Here is a 16,299-nt window from a genome sequence, read left to right as displayed (position 1 = left end):
ACCATGAGAACCTTTTTCCATGTATGGAGTCAGCTATTACGAGGGGGCATAGCTTTAAATTAAGGGGGGGTAGGTATAGGACAGATGTTAGGGGTAGATTCTTTACTCAACGAGTCGTGAGTTCATGGAATGCCCTGCCAGTAGCAGTGGTGGATTCTCCCTCTTTATGGGCATTTAAACGGGCACTGGATAGGCATATGGAGGATAGTGGGCTAGTGTAGGTTAGGTGGGCTTGGATCGGCGCAACAACGAGGGCCAAAGGGCCTGTACTGCACTATACTTTTCTATGTTCTATGATAGAGAGAATTCAGTCACTAGAACCAATCAATATTGAAATGGCAGAAGTGTGGAATAGATAGTTGGTACTTAAAAATCGAAAAAGCACTAGGATTGGTTGAGATGCTTCCAAGGATTTTAAAGAAAATGAGAACTAACATTATCGGGGCCCTGCCCACAATCTCGCAGTTTTCCCTGCACTCGGGAGGTGCCAGAGACTGGAAAAAAAAATTGCCAAATTTACAGCCTTGATCAAAATAGGTTGTCAGGATAATCCCAGTGATTACAGGCTGGTCAGTTTAACTTCTGAGGTGGGGAAAATTACGGGGAATTAAATTTCGAGACCCTCGGCCAGCTGCCTCTAATCTGTTCCGTCCCCGCCCCTTCTCCCTGATGCCGGGGTACTGCGCATGTGCGGTGGTTTGAACGCGGCGCGGCGCGCGCCTGTTAACGGCTGTGTTTAGTGGAGAAGGTGAGAGGCTGCTTTGGCCCGGCCCTGGGGGAGGGGGGAAGGTGTCCTGGTGGTCGCTTGTTTTTGATTTTTGGGGGGGGAAAAAAAATACGCTCCCGAGAAAACCGGAGTGCGGCAACAATAACGTGTTTTGTTGTTGTTCTCTGGCAGACGCGCAGGGCAAGATGCCTTTCCGTGAAAGTTTTTTTGAGGAGAGGCCGGGGTGTCTGTTTGGGGTTTGGAGGAGAGGCCGGGGTGTCTGTTTGGGGTTTGGAGGAGAGGCGTTGCCCTGGATGGACGGAAGAGTCGGGACGCAGTGTTAGGACAGGAGCGGGGGAGTTTGCTTCGTGCAGCTCTCCGCTTTATCCCGCAAAACGTTTTGTTTCTCAGACCTTCGATGTGACCAAATGTCTCAAAGTTACCAAAACATGGCACCTGCTCTCATGAAAAATTAATAATAGGACCGATGATCAAACGTGGTCAAAGAGGTAGCTTTTCGGGAACGTGTTAAATGAGGAACCCGATCCCTCCCTTTTCCGTTAACAATCTCCCTTTACAACTTTCCCTCTAAACTAGATGCATCTATATTGACAACTTATTGCCTCTGCATCTTGTACCCCTCTTACACTTCATCTGCCTCTTTAAACGTGCCTTATTTCTTTTTATTATGTTTGATCTTCTCTTGGCTCAGTATAAGATTTTGTATTTTCCTCTAATGAGCTGTTTTCCAATGTTATAGATAGCACTTGTTCTGCTTGGCCAGTGCTAATCTTTCCATCTCTAATCTTTAAACTACCTGTTCTATGATTGAGATTGCCGTACCAGGAGCCTCTGTATTAAATATTGAAATGTTAAAAGTGTAAGAATATTAAAATCTACTTTAATATACCAATGTGAGACCATCCAAAAGCTAATCACATTCTCTGATGTAATATTTCAGTGTCTGGCATTAGTCAAGGTACCCATTTGAGTAGGCTTTGGATGAAAGTAATTCTGAAATAAAAAACAGTGGATCAACATTCTGCAGAAGAGATATACTGGATCATAACGTTAACCCTGTTTTCCTCTCTACAGATGCTGCCAGACCTGCTGAGTTTCTCCAGCACTTCCTGTTCTTGTGTAGGACCTAAAGTCCAGACATTCAGTGACTGGAGAATGCAAATGCAAATAGAAAGGCAAATTTTCAATTCAAATGTTTGCTGGACAATGGAGGTACTGTGGCTCAATTGCTGGCATATCTATCTGCCACTGAACTGAGTTTGAGTCCCACTAAGAATTTTTTTGGAAGGAATGTTTGTGACACTGTTGAACAGATTTGTTATTTAACTCTTAAATCCTTTCAACATTCAACACCATCCCTCAGTGGAAGGAAGGAAAGAAAGGAAAAAAGTGGTGATGAACATACCAACTGAGTAAGGAATATACTAGTGGGTGGGCAATACAATGGTGGTCCTTCTGGAAGCACATCTTCCTCTAAACGGCTGTTGAGGTATACAATACTATGAAAAGTTGTTGAGGCTGAGTTATTCTTTTTAAAAAAAGTACTTTTAGTTTTCACCTGCATGCTCTATAATGACACTGTCTTCTCTAATTTCTTACCACAGTAATTTGCCAACTATTTTCCTCTTACCTCTGTGATTTTCAACCTTTACGATAGAAAGGAAACTGAATTTGCAGTAAATTGCCACTTCAGTCCATTGGTAGTATTTGACAGTCAGGATTTTCAACATTTCATTCATAGGCTGTGGGTCTCATGTTTATTGCCCTTCCTTGAGAAGTGGCGGTGAATTACTGCCTTGAACCACGATAATCCATGTGCTGTGGATTGATCCACAATGCTGTTGGCAAGGCATTTTGACCCAGCAACACTGAAGAAATGGCAATGTATTTCCAAGTTAGTGTGGTGAGTGACTTGGAAGGGAACTTGTACACTGTGGTGTTTATGTGTATCTATTGACCATGTCCTTCTAGATGGCAGTCGTCATGAAAGGTGCCCTCTAAGCAGCTTTGGTGACTATCTGCAGTGCAACAGTGATTCTTATCTGTTTTTTGGCCACGGATGCCAGGAGCTATTCTGCGGTTCCAGAGCCCCCTTTCGAACAGGGATACAACACGGACAGAGACAGAAAATCATTATTATTGACACCAAGAAAACTTGAACATTCTGACATACTGGACAAAACTTTTTTAAAAAAATACTGTATGAAATTAAACATCTGTCAAGCCTAATGTGATCCTTGAGCTTGGTGCTTTTCTGCAAGTTTCATGATATCGGGCTCCAAATTCGACAATGACATCGGGGGTCATCTCTTGTTGCAATATAAATTGGAAGGAAATTATTGACTCCAGTGAAGGATGTTGCTTGTGTATTGCATCGGTTTAGTTACCAGGGCCCTCGTAAATCCTTGGGGCTCCCCTTCTCCGTTTTCAGTCTGTAGCCCCCTTCAACTGTGCCTGGACCCCTAAGGGGGCCACATGGCCCCAGTTGAGAATGGTTGGACAGGACCTCATCCAGGACAAAGCAGTCCCATCTGAATAACATTCCCTCCACAACCAATGCGCTCTCGCAGCAATGTCTGCTGTCTATATTGTAGAATTCCTTAGCCTCTGGCCTGCTCTTGTAGCCATTGTGTTTAATGGCTAGTCTAGTTCTGAACATTTTTCTTTGTGCAACTTATTGTTTTTTTTTAGATTAGATTCCCTACATTATGGAATCAGGCCCGTTGGCCCAACAAGTCTACATTGACCCTCCGAAGGGTAACCCATCCAAACCCATTTCCCTAACCTATATTTACCCTTGACTTTTGCACCTAAAACTATGGGCAATTTAGCATGGCCAATCCACCTGACCTGCACATCTTTAGATTGTGCGTGGAAACCGGAGCACCTGGACGAAAACCATGTAGATATGGGAGAATGTGCAAACTCCACACAGACAGTCGCCTGAGGTGGGAATTGAACCTGGGTCCCTCGCGCTATGAGGGAGCAGTGCTAACCACTATGCTGCCCACACTGTTCTATCGAAATATATACTTCACTTGTTAGATACAGTCTGAATATCTCAACAAAATAGTTCAGTTTGCAAATCCCAGTTGTAGTGATTGTTTTGATCAGTTTGTTCTCTCTTTCTTCCTGTATGCCCTGTTTAGATGGACAAGGTTGTGCTTGGGTCCTTGAAGGTGAAGGACTGTGTGATCTTCCAGTGCAAGAGATGTCACACAGTATTGGGAGATTCTCTGCAAACCTGCGGCAGCAGCTTATCATTGAACATGCTGATGTGTTTGAGTAAGTGTTGGATTGCTATATATGAATGGTGAAAATTTTTTAATCAGGATTATGGAGATAAGGCAGGAACATGGAGTTAAGGATTATCGGATCAGGCATGTTGTCGTTGAATAGCAGAGCACACATGAAGGGCTGAGTGGCCTACTTCTGTAAGTCTTCTAATATGATACAGAAGCTTGAACATTCGCCAACAGATTCAAGAACAGCTTCTTCCCTGCTGTTACCAGACAGCTGAATGGACATCTGTCACTTCAAATCTCATGCTGCTTTGGTGCACCTCCTGTGCAGTTGTAATCTTGTATGTCTTGCTCTGTTTTGCTGTATTGCTCGTAAAACAAAACTTTTTGCTGTACTTCGGTACATGTGACACCATAAATCAAATCCAACCTCAGAATGAAATCACAAGCTGATATTCTGTGGGGAATGCCAATTATGGCAGATATTAGTTGTTAAGACCCCAAATTCCAGTGTCCTGGTCTCTATGGCTGTAAGCACTTGGGCTTAGTGCCACACAAGGCAATCCCATTTCTCACTTTCACTGGGAATTGTTTCTTAAATCATGAACATAAAGCAGAACTTTCATATAACGATTCTTGATCCAATTTGACTCCACATTTCCAGAAGACATTAAGTTAGATTAGATTACTTACAGTGTGGAAACAGGCCCTTCGGCCCAACAAGTCCACACCGACCCGCCACCCACCCATTCCCCTATGTTTACCCCTTTACCTAACACTACGGGCAATTTAGCACGGCCAATTCACCTGTCCTGCACATCTTTGGACTGTGGGAGGAAACCGGAGCACCCGGAGGAAACCCACGCAGACACTGGGAGAATGTGCAAACTCCACACAGTCAGTCTAAGGCAGGAATTGAACCCGGGTCTCTGGCGCTGTGAGGCAGCAGTGCTAACCACTGCCACCACTTGCACTTGGGTTTTAGGGTACTTCTGGTAGAAATTTTTCACCTACATAATTTTCTTTCTCATTCATTCATAGAATGTTTTCATTTCTGCTGCCTTGGTTTCAGGGGTGACAGAAAATGTAGACATGGATCCCACCAGTTTTATTGGGTGTGAAGGGCCAATGTCTAAATGGTGAGTATATAAAGCTAGCTTATTCTTAGCTGTGAATAATAAAAGCTAAACTCATTTTTAATTATTCAAATTGTATATAATTTTCAACCTCAGCTCTCAAAGATTTAATACTATAACATGGTTCCAAATTACTGCAACAAATAGAACAATGCCCAAAAATACTTTTTCGAGAGAAGCAGAGGGTTATCTTGTATAGCTGACCTTTCTTGTACAAAAAAAACTACTAAAAAAAATTATTTAGCTATATCCTTGTGTGTTTACTAAATTTGGTTCCAAGATTAATATTCTCTGGTGTTCTCAACATCACTGAGTAACCTTTAATTGCTCTTTGCCACATTGTTTTGCAAACCTGCCACAGATGTTGCTCGAGTACTGTTGGAGTTTTTATGCTCCTGTATTGAAACAGGCAAGTGTGACATGGTGCACTTGGGGTAGGAATAAGGTGATCACAAACTATTTGGATAATATCAGACCAAAAAAGGTAAAAAGCCTAAAAGATCTAGAAATCCAAATCACTGGAAGTAGCAATAAAGATTAGTGAGGCAGTTTTTTTTTTAAAAAGAAAAGCAAAGAAACCCAGCAAAAGCATTCATTTTTAGAGGGATAGAACTGAGAATGGAAAATATTTTAAACTTGTACTTCGACCACACAATGCAAGCTGTGGTCTTTACACTGTAAAAAGAATGAAGAGGAATTGAAGAAAGCATAAAATAGTGACAAGAATTATTCCAGAACTCTGAGGACCTACTTATAGGTTGTAACTTTTCCTTCTGGAATAGTGAAGGCTGAAGACTGTCTGATGGAGTGGATGTAGCCCAAATCATTTCACTTGTAGGAAAATACAAAAATATAGGATTATATGTAAGATAGTTACTCATGAATTCAGTAGGGATTTCAAGGGGAACTTCTTCTCTGTTAAAATCTAGGGTTTGCTGCCTCAAGAAGTAGTTAAAACCCAAGAAAAAGGAACAGAATTCAGCCACTCTGCCCCTCAAACTTGTTTTGCTGTTCAGTAAGATGGCTGATCTGCTTATGGCATAATCTCCACTTGTCAGCTTGTCCTCCATAACTCTTAACCCCCTTGTCAAACAAATAACTGAGTAATTGAATATATTCAGTTGGGCTGACCACAGTGGTTAGCACTACTGCCTTGCAGCCGCGTGACTGACTGTGTGGAGTTGCATGTTCTCCTTGTATCCGCATAGGTTTCTGTTGGACGCTGCGGTCTCCTCCCAAAGTCCAAAGATACGCAAGTTATATAGATTGGCTGTGGTAAATTGCCCCATTGCATCAAGGGATGTGCAGGCTAGGTCAATTAGCCATGGGAAATGTGGGGTTACAGGAAGAGGGTTGGATAGTTTGTCTGGGTGGGATGCTATTTGGAAGTCTGGTGCAGACCTGATGGCCCAAATGGTGCCTCTCTGCAAGAATTCTATGATTCTATGCAGCCTCCAATGCTTGCTGGGGAAGAGAATTCCAATCAGTGATGACTAATGAGAAGAAATTCCTCCACTTCTCCATCTTAAATGTAAGATTGTGGCTTAAATCTTTTAAATTTATGGCTTCAAGTTCTGCATTTCCTCACAAGTGGTAACATTTAACATCTACCCTGTCAAGCCCCCTTAATATCTTTTGTCTCAATAAGATCACTTCTTCTTAAACCCTCAATGAGTAAGACCAAATTCGCTCCACAAATTGTTCTATTCATAGAGAAGCAATACAAGTGCATTTGGGAGGAAAGGATGAGGGACGTAGCTCTCTTCAATTAAATTCCAGCTGGATTTCCTAAAGCTCATGACTTTAAGCAAAAAGCCTTTAGGGCCTGCCTTAGTAGAAGAAGAGATAAATGTTCTACCTGTAACATCTAAATTGAGGCAGCAGCTACCAGCAAGAATGGTGCAGCATCCCCCAAAAAGGCACCACCTTCAGCAGCCATGATATATAGCAGCAGCCCTAGCAGGCAGTCAGGTAAGTAAAGGCCTGCTGGGGCAGACCTCCGATTCTGCCTCCAATGTTACATTTCCTTTTTATACAGGCATTTTTACATTTATCTTGGTTTAGCAGTTACTTATTAATGAGGGAATGTAGTCATTTAAAGTGCTGGATTACTGTCCTCCAATTTTCCTGACATGCAGTCCAGGTTTAGTCATAGAGATGTACAGCACAGAAACCGACCCTTCGGTCCAACTCATCCATGCCAACCAGATATTCCAACCCAATCTAGTCCCACCTGCTAGCACCCAGGCCTTACACCTTCAAACCCTTCCTATTCATAGACCCAGCATCCAGATGCCTTTTAAATGTTGTAATTGTACTAGCCTGCACCACTTCCTCTGGCAGCCCATTCCACGCACTCACTACCCTTTTGTGTGGAAAGGTTGCCCCTTAGGTCTCTTTCCCCTCACCCTAAACCTATGCCCTCTAGTTCTGCACACCCTCACCCCAGGGAAAAGACCTTATCTCTTTATCCTATCCATGCCCCTCATGATTCTCTAAACTTCTAACGTCACTCATCAGCCTCCGATGCTCCAGGCAATACAGCCCTAGCCTACCCAACCTCTCCCTATAGCTGAAATGCTCCAACCCTGGCAGTATTCTTGTAATTTTTTCAGAACCTTTTCAAATTGCACAACACTTTCCAATAGGAAGGAGACCAGAATTGCACGCATTATTCCAACAGTGGCCTAACCAATGCCCTGTACAGCTGTAACATGACCTCCCAACTTCTGTACTCAATACTCTGACCAATAAAGGAAAGCATAACAAATGCCACCTTTACTATCCTATCTACCTGCGACTCCACTTTCAAGAAGCTATGAACCTGCACTCCAAGGTCTCTTTGTTCAGTTTGACTCCCTAGGACCTTACCATTAAGTGTATAAGTCCTGCTCAGATTTGCTTTCCCAGGGTGCAGCACCTCTCATTTATCTAAATTAAACTCCACCTGCCACTTCTCGGCCACTTGGCTCATCTGATCAAGATCTTGTCGTAATCAGATGTAACCTTTGCTGTCCACTTCATCTCCAATTTTGGTGTCGTCTGCAAACTTACTAACTATACCTCTTATGCTCACATCCAAACCATTTATATAATTTACAAAAAGTAGTGGATCCAGCACCGATTCTTGTGGCACTCCACTGGTCACAGGCTTCCCGTCTGAAAAACAACCCTCCACTACCACCCTCTGTCTTCTACTTTTGAGCCAGTTTGTATCCAAATGGCTTGTTCTCCCTGTATTCCATGAGGTCTAACCTTGTTAACTAGTCTCCTATGGGAACCTTGTCAAATGCTTTACTGAAGTCCATATCGATCGCATCCACTGCTCTGCCCTCATCAATCCTCTTTGTTACTCCTTCAAAAAAACTTGATCATGTTTTGAGACATAATTTCCCACGCAAAAAGCCATGTTGACTATCTCTAATCAACCCTTGCCTTTCCAAATATGTGTAAATCCTGTCCCTCAAGATTCCCTCAAAACTTGCTCACCACCGTCAGGCTCGCTGGTCTATAGTTCCCTGGCTTGTCCTTACCACCTTTCTTAAATAGTGGCACCATGTTAGCCAATCTTCCGGCACCTCACCTGTGAGTATCAATGATACAAATATCTCAGCAAGAGGCCCAGTAATCACTTCCTTAGCTTCCCACAGAGTTCTAGGGTACACCTGATCAGGTCCTGGAGAATTATCCACTTTTGTGTTTCAAGACATCCAGCACTTCCTCCTCTGTAATATGGACATTTTTCAAGATGTCACCATCTCTTTCCCTACATTGTATATGTACTAAACAATTATTTCTTATGTAATTAGACTATAGCTGTAAATATATATAAATTATTGGCAGCTAACTCTACTATCTAAAACTCTAATCCTTTTACAAACTTTTACATGCACATGGTTATTGGCAGACATAGAAATTCTGCAAATTCAGTTTAGTGATTTTTGCTTCCCAATTCCAAAGTTGAGGTGACTATTCTTCAGATAGCCAGGCTCTTGATGGTCAGTTGTCTTTTCTTCTGGAAGTCTCCACTGATTTATAAGAACCACACATCACCGATTCTCTTAAAGATGTATCTGATTTTATTAATTTAAAAGCCACAACACCCAATGAAGGAAAGGTGACTGTTTTTCTTCCAGTTTAAAATTGATTTCTTTTACTTAGAAAACAGGCTGGGGAGAACAACAGCACACCTGTCTGTGTACCTCCTCACCTCCTTTCTCCACCCCCCCCCCCCCCACCCCCCCCAGTTTGTTTCCAGTTGCAACCTGCTTAGTTAGCTGAGAACCAACTGCTGTAAATATCTTTAATGGCTCTAATCATCTGCACATTGCAGAAGCTCATTACCACAAATAACAGTTCACATAGGTACCAAACTCTGCTGTGATTTTTGCAATCCTGATAAATCCCTGTTTTTAAGAATTCTTTCTCAATGTAGTTGACGGTTTTTAAAGATACAAATAAAAAGGTTTTGTCCTTCTGAATGTTGAAGTGCTACAATGCTAAATGGAGCAACTAATAAACACATCTTAATAAGAGGCTCTCCTCCTCCCCCCCCCCCCTCTCCCCACTCTCCCCACTCTGGTTAATGTGTGGAATAATGCTGCTTTTGCTCAGTGGGGTTGAATGACCTGTTTCTATGCTGTACATTCAATTAACTCAATGAAAGTGGAGATTCACCAGCGATCGAGGACGGTGGCACTAGCAGCAGTGGACGAGTCAAGATGGTGACAAGGCAACATCTGCAGCCAAAGTGGAACTCATGGCTCTGCGGCGGCCTGGCCTGGCAGCAGAGCCAGGGACTTCTGGTTGTGGGCGAGTGTGGGTTCAGCTGCATCAGCGAAGTGGGCCCAGCAGTGTATGGTGCCTTAAGTGGGGTGAATACTACGTTGGTGGGTCCAACACAGGTGGTGGTGGAGGTCGACCTTGAGGCTAGGTGCCATCATGAATTGGGTAGGAAAGGCTTACATTCTGAACTTTGTACTACTGTTCTAACTTTATTCCAATGATCTATAATGCTGGACTATTTATTTCGTGTATAAAGTTTTTCCTAAGGAATTTGATCTTAAGTATCTTTGTACCTAAGATGGTGCTGTATTGTGGTGACTGTAAACATTGAGTGCATGTGAAAACAAAGCTAACTTAATTTAATTCAAGAGAGTGATGTAAAATGTGCAAGATGAAAAATCTCGAGTTAGACTTGCAAAGGACATTTACTCAGCCAGATTAGAGCGAACAAGAAATCCTTGGAAATGGATGGATGCTTATAGACCTGTGTTGGTTATCTGTAAGATTAGCTCCACTAGTCCCATTTCCCCTGCCCTGTCTGTGTACCCCTGCAAACGTTTCCCCTCCTGATATTTATCCAATTTCCTTTTAAAAGTTACAGTTGACTCTGCCTCCACCATCCACTCTGAGAATGTGATCCAGATTCTTTCCACATATAAGAACCAGAAATCTTGCCTGAATAAATTTCCTGAAGAAGGGCTTATGCCCGAAGCGTCTCGGATGCTGCCTGGCCTGCTGTGTTTTTCCAGCACCACGTTTTTCAACTCTGGTACTCCAGCATCTGCAGTCCTCACTTTCTCTTCCCTGAATAAATTTCTCTTTCAGCATTTCATTTGGGCATCAAACTCTTGAAGCATGATGTGTCTTTGCCTCCAAAAAGCCATTAATGCATGAAGGGCACAGTACTGCAGAAATTCCTGGAACAAAATTACTAATAGATAATGCAATGTCTGAGGAAGTGGGGTAGGGTGAGTTTGGTTACTGAAAGTCTTGCTTTAAACCATTGTTATGGAAATTTAGACAAGCATCTGTTCCTTTATTAGCAAGGAGGATGTACACAGCATTTTGTGGAGATGGTGGGCTGGGCAAGCAACAGAATTCCAAGAGCACATATTACTACAAATCAATATGAATTCAGTATTCTGCTGTCTTGAGCATACAAGTTGAGCAGATATTAACATTTTTAAAAATAAAACTGCAAAAGAGACTATGGCTTAATGTTACAAAGCCTTAGAATAAAACAAATATTCATAGAGGCTTTTTCCATTTCTACATAAGTGTTTTTTTTATTTGTAGCCTTTACAAGTCACTTTACTGCAGCTTCTGTAGATCCCACGTGGGTATTGTTCCTTTCTCTACAACGGATTCTTTGGATTACTTACGAGGACTATACTGCTTGGACAAGCATGCCTTGCACTGGTGAGTAGTCTTGGTGCCTGTGTTCCATACACTTTATAGAACAACATACACATGCTGGTCCTATTTATTCTTTTTCCAAGTCCACACTCAGCCCGTAATGGCTCTCAAGATAATATGTAAAATACTTTGGGAGTAATTAGTTTGGTATGGTAAAAATGGGCTTTTCAGCTCTGCTCATTTAAGTGCAATCCAAACAAAAGATTGAAAATGTTTAGAAGGCTTTTCCTCCCTTTCCACTCCCTGATAAGGTCTCTTAACAGTGACAGTGTCAAAACACCCTGGGAATGTTTGATCTGAGTTGAAAATCATGGTCTGTGATTTAATGCAAGTGAATGGTTGTGCAGCAAGCACAAGATCAGAATTGGGTAGGAAATCTACTGAGTAGGCAGGTCAACCTGTCAGTGTTGATGCTTTAGAAGAGTTTAAAATGCATTCTCATTTAGAGATTGAGTTCCTTGTAATCCCTGAAATGCAGAGCAAGAAATGACTTGATGGAGGATTTTAAAGTTTTGAAAGGAATTTGAGTTAGAGGGAAGTTCTAGTACAAATGGTTATAAACTTAGTCTGAGCCAGTCCATTTGGAAGAGAATATTTCTTATGGCAAAAGATGATCGAGGGATTCAAGTCCGACATTGATGGATTTTTGGATACTAAAAGAGGTAACAGAGCATGAAGGCATAGCTGAAGTAAAAGTTCAGGAAGGGATAAATAGCCCTTTTTCCTGAAGATCGATCTGTGATGTGTCCTGCCTCAATGGTGCTTTTTTTTAAACTGTTGGATAATGGGAAGGGGGGAGATCACTTTGTCAGTGTTATTTTTGACAGCTTTAATTTAGCCTGTACTTTTAAACAGTTGTGATATGTACAGGCCATTGAAGAATTGGGAACGAGTAACAACCTGCATAAATAGCAGCATCTATGCTTGAATCAAAGTTTGTGGATTCAAACTTAGTTTGAACATTTCAGTGCAGTACAAAGGGAGTGTTGCACCATCTGAGGTGTTGTCCTTCAATGGAGGTGTTGCATTCTAGGTAAAAATAAGGTTCTGTCTGCCTGTTGTGTGTGTATAGCAAACGTTTTATTAACCGACACCAGGACCAGGTGTGTGCCAGTTGATCAAATATTCCATATAATCAAGAGGTATGTATAATCAACATAAAAACATATTAAGCAACAGAAATGTAACATCACTGTTATACTTGATTAACAGCATAAATCACTTCAATAATCTTGCAGCTTTGCCTTAAGACTGACAAGCAGAGAGCCTTCTCACTCGCACCCTTAACTGACTTCTGAGATCGCGATAATAGAATAAACTTTGCTATATTTGACATGTATATTTTTGCTGGCTTATCGAGAGTGTTAATTCATAAAGTGCTGGTTAAAACAGTTTGGTATATTTAAAGAGAAGGGAAGCCCAGTGTCCCTCCCTTAATTATCATGGCAAAACACACTAACTGATCATTCATTTTCTTGTTATATCGCCTTGCAGTGCATTTATTAAATGCCCATGTAATGTGACAACATCGCATCAAGAAGTTGTAGATTGTAATGATTTGAGATGCTGAGAGAGTAAATTGAAGTGTATTTGTTTTTAGAAACAAGGCTATAAATTGCAGTGATCTTTTGTATAATTATTTCATCTTTCAGCTACATGTTGCAGAGCAATTCTCAGGTGAAACCTGCTGCCCTGAACTTTCAACCACCGTGTTTAATTCAGCACATAGGAGAGGTAATGTTATGTTCAATGTGTCGATGATGTCCTAAACCTAAGGCTACACTTGTACCAGATTGCACTGTTGTAAGGAATGAAGAGATTCAAGTTGATTGAAAATAATTTGACTGATATCAGTGGGAACCTCAGTGAAGCTACAAGGTCCTTAGGGGTGGCCTTAAGCTGAAATCCCTCATCTCTCAGGGGGACCACTCAGTAGAGGTTAAGGTTGTAAATATGGGCAGGACAGGCCTGTGTTGAACAGCCCATTTCACAATTTGTCCTCTTATCATCTGATAGATACGTGTGGACACCACCTCAGTGGTGACTCTCATTTACCGTTCCTGTTCTTGTCTCCACTAGAAGTAATGAAATATAATGTAAAGCCTATTTGGTCAAAATGCAGCCTGGTGAGGGTGTTGTAGAGGAGGAGTTCAAAATGCACCAAGGTTCCTACTGCCCCAACAAGAAATGGAAAGAAATTGCAAGTTTGATCTCACTTTGGCCCCTTATGTACGCTCTGTTTGTCCAATTATTCCTCCTCATTCAGTCACCCCAAAATCTGAGGTCCCACACTGCTTCACCACTTGCCACTTCTGGTAGTTACACCCCATTACACTTGCAGAAGCAGTTGCAGGAAACAAAGGTGAGCCAAAAACTTTTTTTCCTCTTGTCTGTTCACTTTAATGTAGGCAGCAACCTAACAGGCATGTACAGACAGTGCACCCCCTCGTGTTGCAACACAAACGGTCTCTTCTTTTTTTTTGTTTCCTAAAAAATTAGTTTTTTTTCCTGTCACCAAACCACCCGTGGTATTCAGCTATTAAACATCATCTGTAAATCACTTGTTTTTCCAACAATGGACTTTGCATGTAAATTATTTTAAGGGCAGTACATATTATCACAGATGAGCGAGAAGTGGGGTGGGGGGGGAGCGCAGATGCTAAATACAATCTAAGATTAATGTAATAAGATAAGGTAATTACATCACTGTTCAGTCCATCAACCATGAAAGCTGTGATCTTGGACTAGTAGTTCTACTGTAACTGCTTGTGGCAGAATTTATTAGTTTTCTCACTAAATTCCCTCACTGTACAGCAGTAGTTGTGTGAAGCCTCCTGTAGATGTAACTTTTAGCATGATTACCAGTTATGTATCTTTCCTACCTTGGCTGACACTGACCTGACCTGTGTCTAGAAATGTTACTTTTGGTCCTTTACACATTGAACCTCCTGACTGCTTTCCTTTTTAACTTCCAGTTGAAAAGACAAATTGTGGTGGCTCACTATCGATTGCTGGCAGCAATGAACAAATTGAATGAGTTGGTTGGAGAGGAGAGTGGACAAGATACCAGTGTCACTGCTGAGAGACAAAGGTATTAATAGGAGAAATGCATCAATGTTTACTGTTAATATCATTTTGAGGTTTGAAAGTACAGTGACTGTTAATCACCTCAGCTGCCACATTTGGCTTCCTTGAAAAATAATCTTCCCTTCACCAGAGTTCTGAGATTGTTTCGTCCAAAGGTTGAATCTGCAGAGGGAAAACGTCACTGTTTTGGAATTGTTCACAAAGCACCTTCAGTCATGTTTGTACTGAGCTTTGGTTTTATGTAACCTGTTATCTGAATTCAGAACTTTAATACACCTAATAGTAGCCCGATCACGTCCATATCAGTGTAACCTGCTATCTGATTTACAGAATAGTACAACATCTTGGGTAATTTAAGTCCTCAGAAGCTAGTAACTTACTGTCAAGGACTGCAGTTCATTTCTACATTATGGTAAGCAGTGAGTTCGCATTAGTCACTGTAACCTCTTATCTGGTACTCAAAAATGTACTAACTGCGCACTGCTCCTGGTTAGCGTCAGTGTCCATATAATTTTCATCACAAAATCTAAATATAAGATATTTGTTAAAGCCTTTGAGATCCAGACAGGTTGACTGATCAAAGTCAGTTCTTCATCTTTGGAAGACAGTTGCCTGAGCTGTTATCCTGTATAGGCAGAATTGGACTGTAAAATGACAGGTAAACTGGCTAACTGGAGGAAGACTTGCAGTTCAGCAATATTTGTTCCTCACCAGCACTTAAAATGTTAAAAATCACAACACCAGATTATAATCCAGCAGGTTTATTTGGAAACATTAGCCTTTGTAGCACTGCTTCTTCATCAGGTGGTTGATGAAGGAGCAACGTTCCGAAAGCTGGTGTTGTAATTTTTAACTTTGTACACCCCAGTCTAACACCAGCATCTCCAAATCAGCACTTATAACAACTGAGTGTTGATCTCTTGCAAGCAATGACATTTACCTTACCTCTCAATGGTTGAAGATTGGAAAATGGTGCATTGTGCAGTTTACAACAAGCTTTGCTCCCTTCTGTTAAATTAGTTTGCTACTTGGTTATCATTTGCAGTGGACTGCTGTCTAAATTGATCAGCTAATACAATTCATTGTAACTCTTAGCAATGTAACTGTGATCTTGAATTGTGTAACTATCTGTATTGGTGAACTGTTTAACTTGTGTAATACTGTAACAAATTGAGCAATAAACAGGATGGAGCATGTTCATTAATTTTGTGTATTTTCTGTCTTAATACTTTAAATCTATTTTTAGATTAATCATGAGAGACTTTTAGTTTGTTCCTGTAGAAGATTTCGAGCTGATAGAAGACTTGAAGGTTTAATTTATTATTGTCGCATGTTTTGCGTGAATACAGACTGATACCAACATGTTAGGAGCACAAAAACAGGAGTAGGCCATTCAGTCCTCCATCCTGTTCCACCATTCAATGAGATCATGGCTGCTCTGTGGCCTAACTCCATGTACTTGCCTTTGGCCCATATCCCTTAATACGTTTGCTTAACAAAAATTTATCTATCTCACATTTTAAAATTAACAACTGTTGCAACATCCACTATCTGTTCCAAACATTTACCACCCTTTTGTGCGTGTGAAAGTGCTTCCTAACATCTCCTCTTAATTCTCAGACTATGCCACCTAGTTCTAGAATCCCCCAACCAGCGGTAATAGTTTATCTTTCTGTCCTGTCTTTTCCTGTTAATATCTTGAAGACTTTGCTCCAATCATCCCTTCACTTTCCACAGTCTGAATTTGTATAATATCTCCTCAAATTTAACCCCTGAAGTCCCGGTATCATTGTTTCTGCCCTTGACGTCCACCCAACTGATGAGCAATCTCTGCTGTGGATGGAGTTAATGTTTGAGTTTCTGTGATGGTTGTATACACTTTCACAGACCACATCTTGTTTCTTGC

General features: G+C 41.4%; 1 protein-coding gene across 5 annotated transcripts; it reads left to right on the top strand.

The window, feature by feature from the left end:
* The first annotated feature begins 550 nt into the window (after window positions 1-550).
* oip5 (opa interacting protein 5) lies at window positions 551-15,597 on the top strand. 5 transcript variants are annotated; one of them, XM_087990167.1, is made up of 6 exons: window positions 551-569; window positions 3,877-4,012; window positions 5,042-5,108; window positions 11,187-11,309; window positions 12,959-13,040; window positions 14,282-15,597. In XM_087990167.1, the coding sequence occupies exons 2-6, from the start codon at window positions 3,877-3,879 to the stop codon at window positions 14,402-14,404; spliced, it is 531 nt and encodes a 176-aa protein (XP_087846293.1). In that variant the 5' UTR covers window positions 551-569; the 3' UTR covers window positions 14,405-15,597. The 5 variants fall into 5 exon arrangements, with proteins under 5 accessions (XP_087846293.1, XP_043554260.1, XP_043554261.1 ...); XM_043698325.2 differs by lacking the exon at window positions 551-569 and adding an exon at window positions 710-748; XM_043698326.2 differs by lacking the exon at window positions 551-569 and adding an exon at window positions 998-1,215.
* The last annotated feature ends 702 nt before the right edge of the window (window positions 15,598-16,299 follow it).

The sequence above is a fragment of the Chiloscyllium plagiosum genome, unplaced genomic scaffold, assembly GCF_037043375.1.
Source record: "Chiloscyllium plagiosum isolate Xiang-an unplaced genomic scaffold, Cpla_swu_hap1 HiC_scaffold_8, whole genome shotgun sequence".
In the NCBI taxonomy this organism is placed as follows: Eukaryota; Metazoa; Chordata; class Chondrichthyes; order Orectolobiformes; family Hemiscylliidae; genus Chiloscyllium; species Chiloscyllium plagiosum.
Note: the sequence above shows the minus strand (reverse complement) of the source record. Positions and strands in the feature narration are given on the sequence as shown.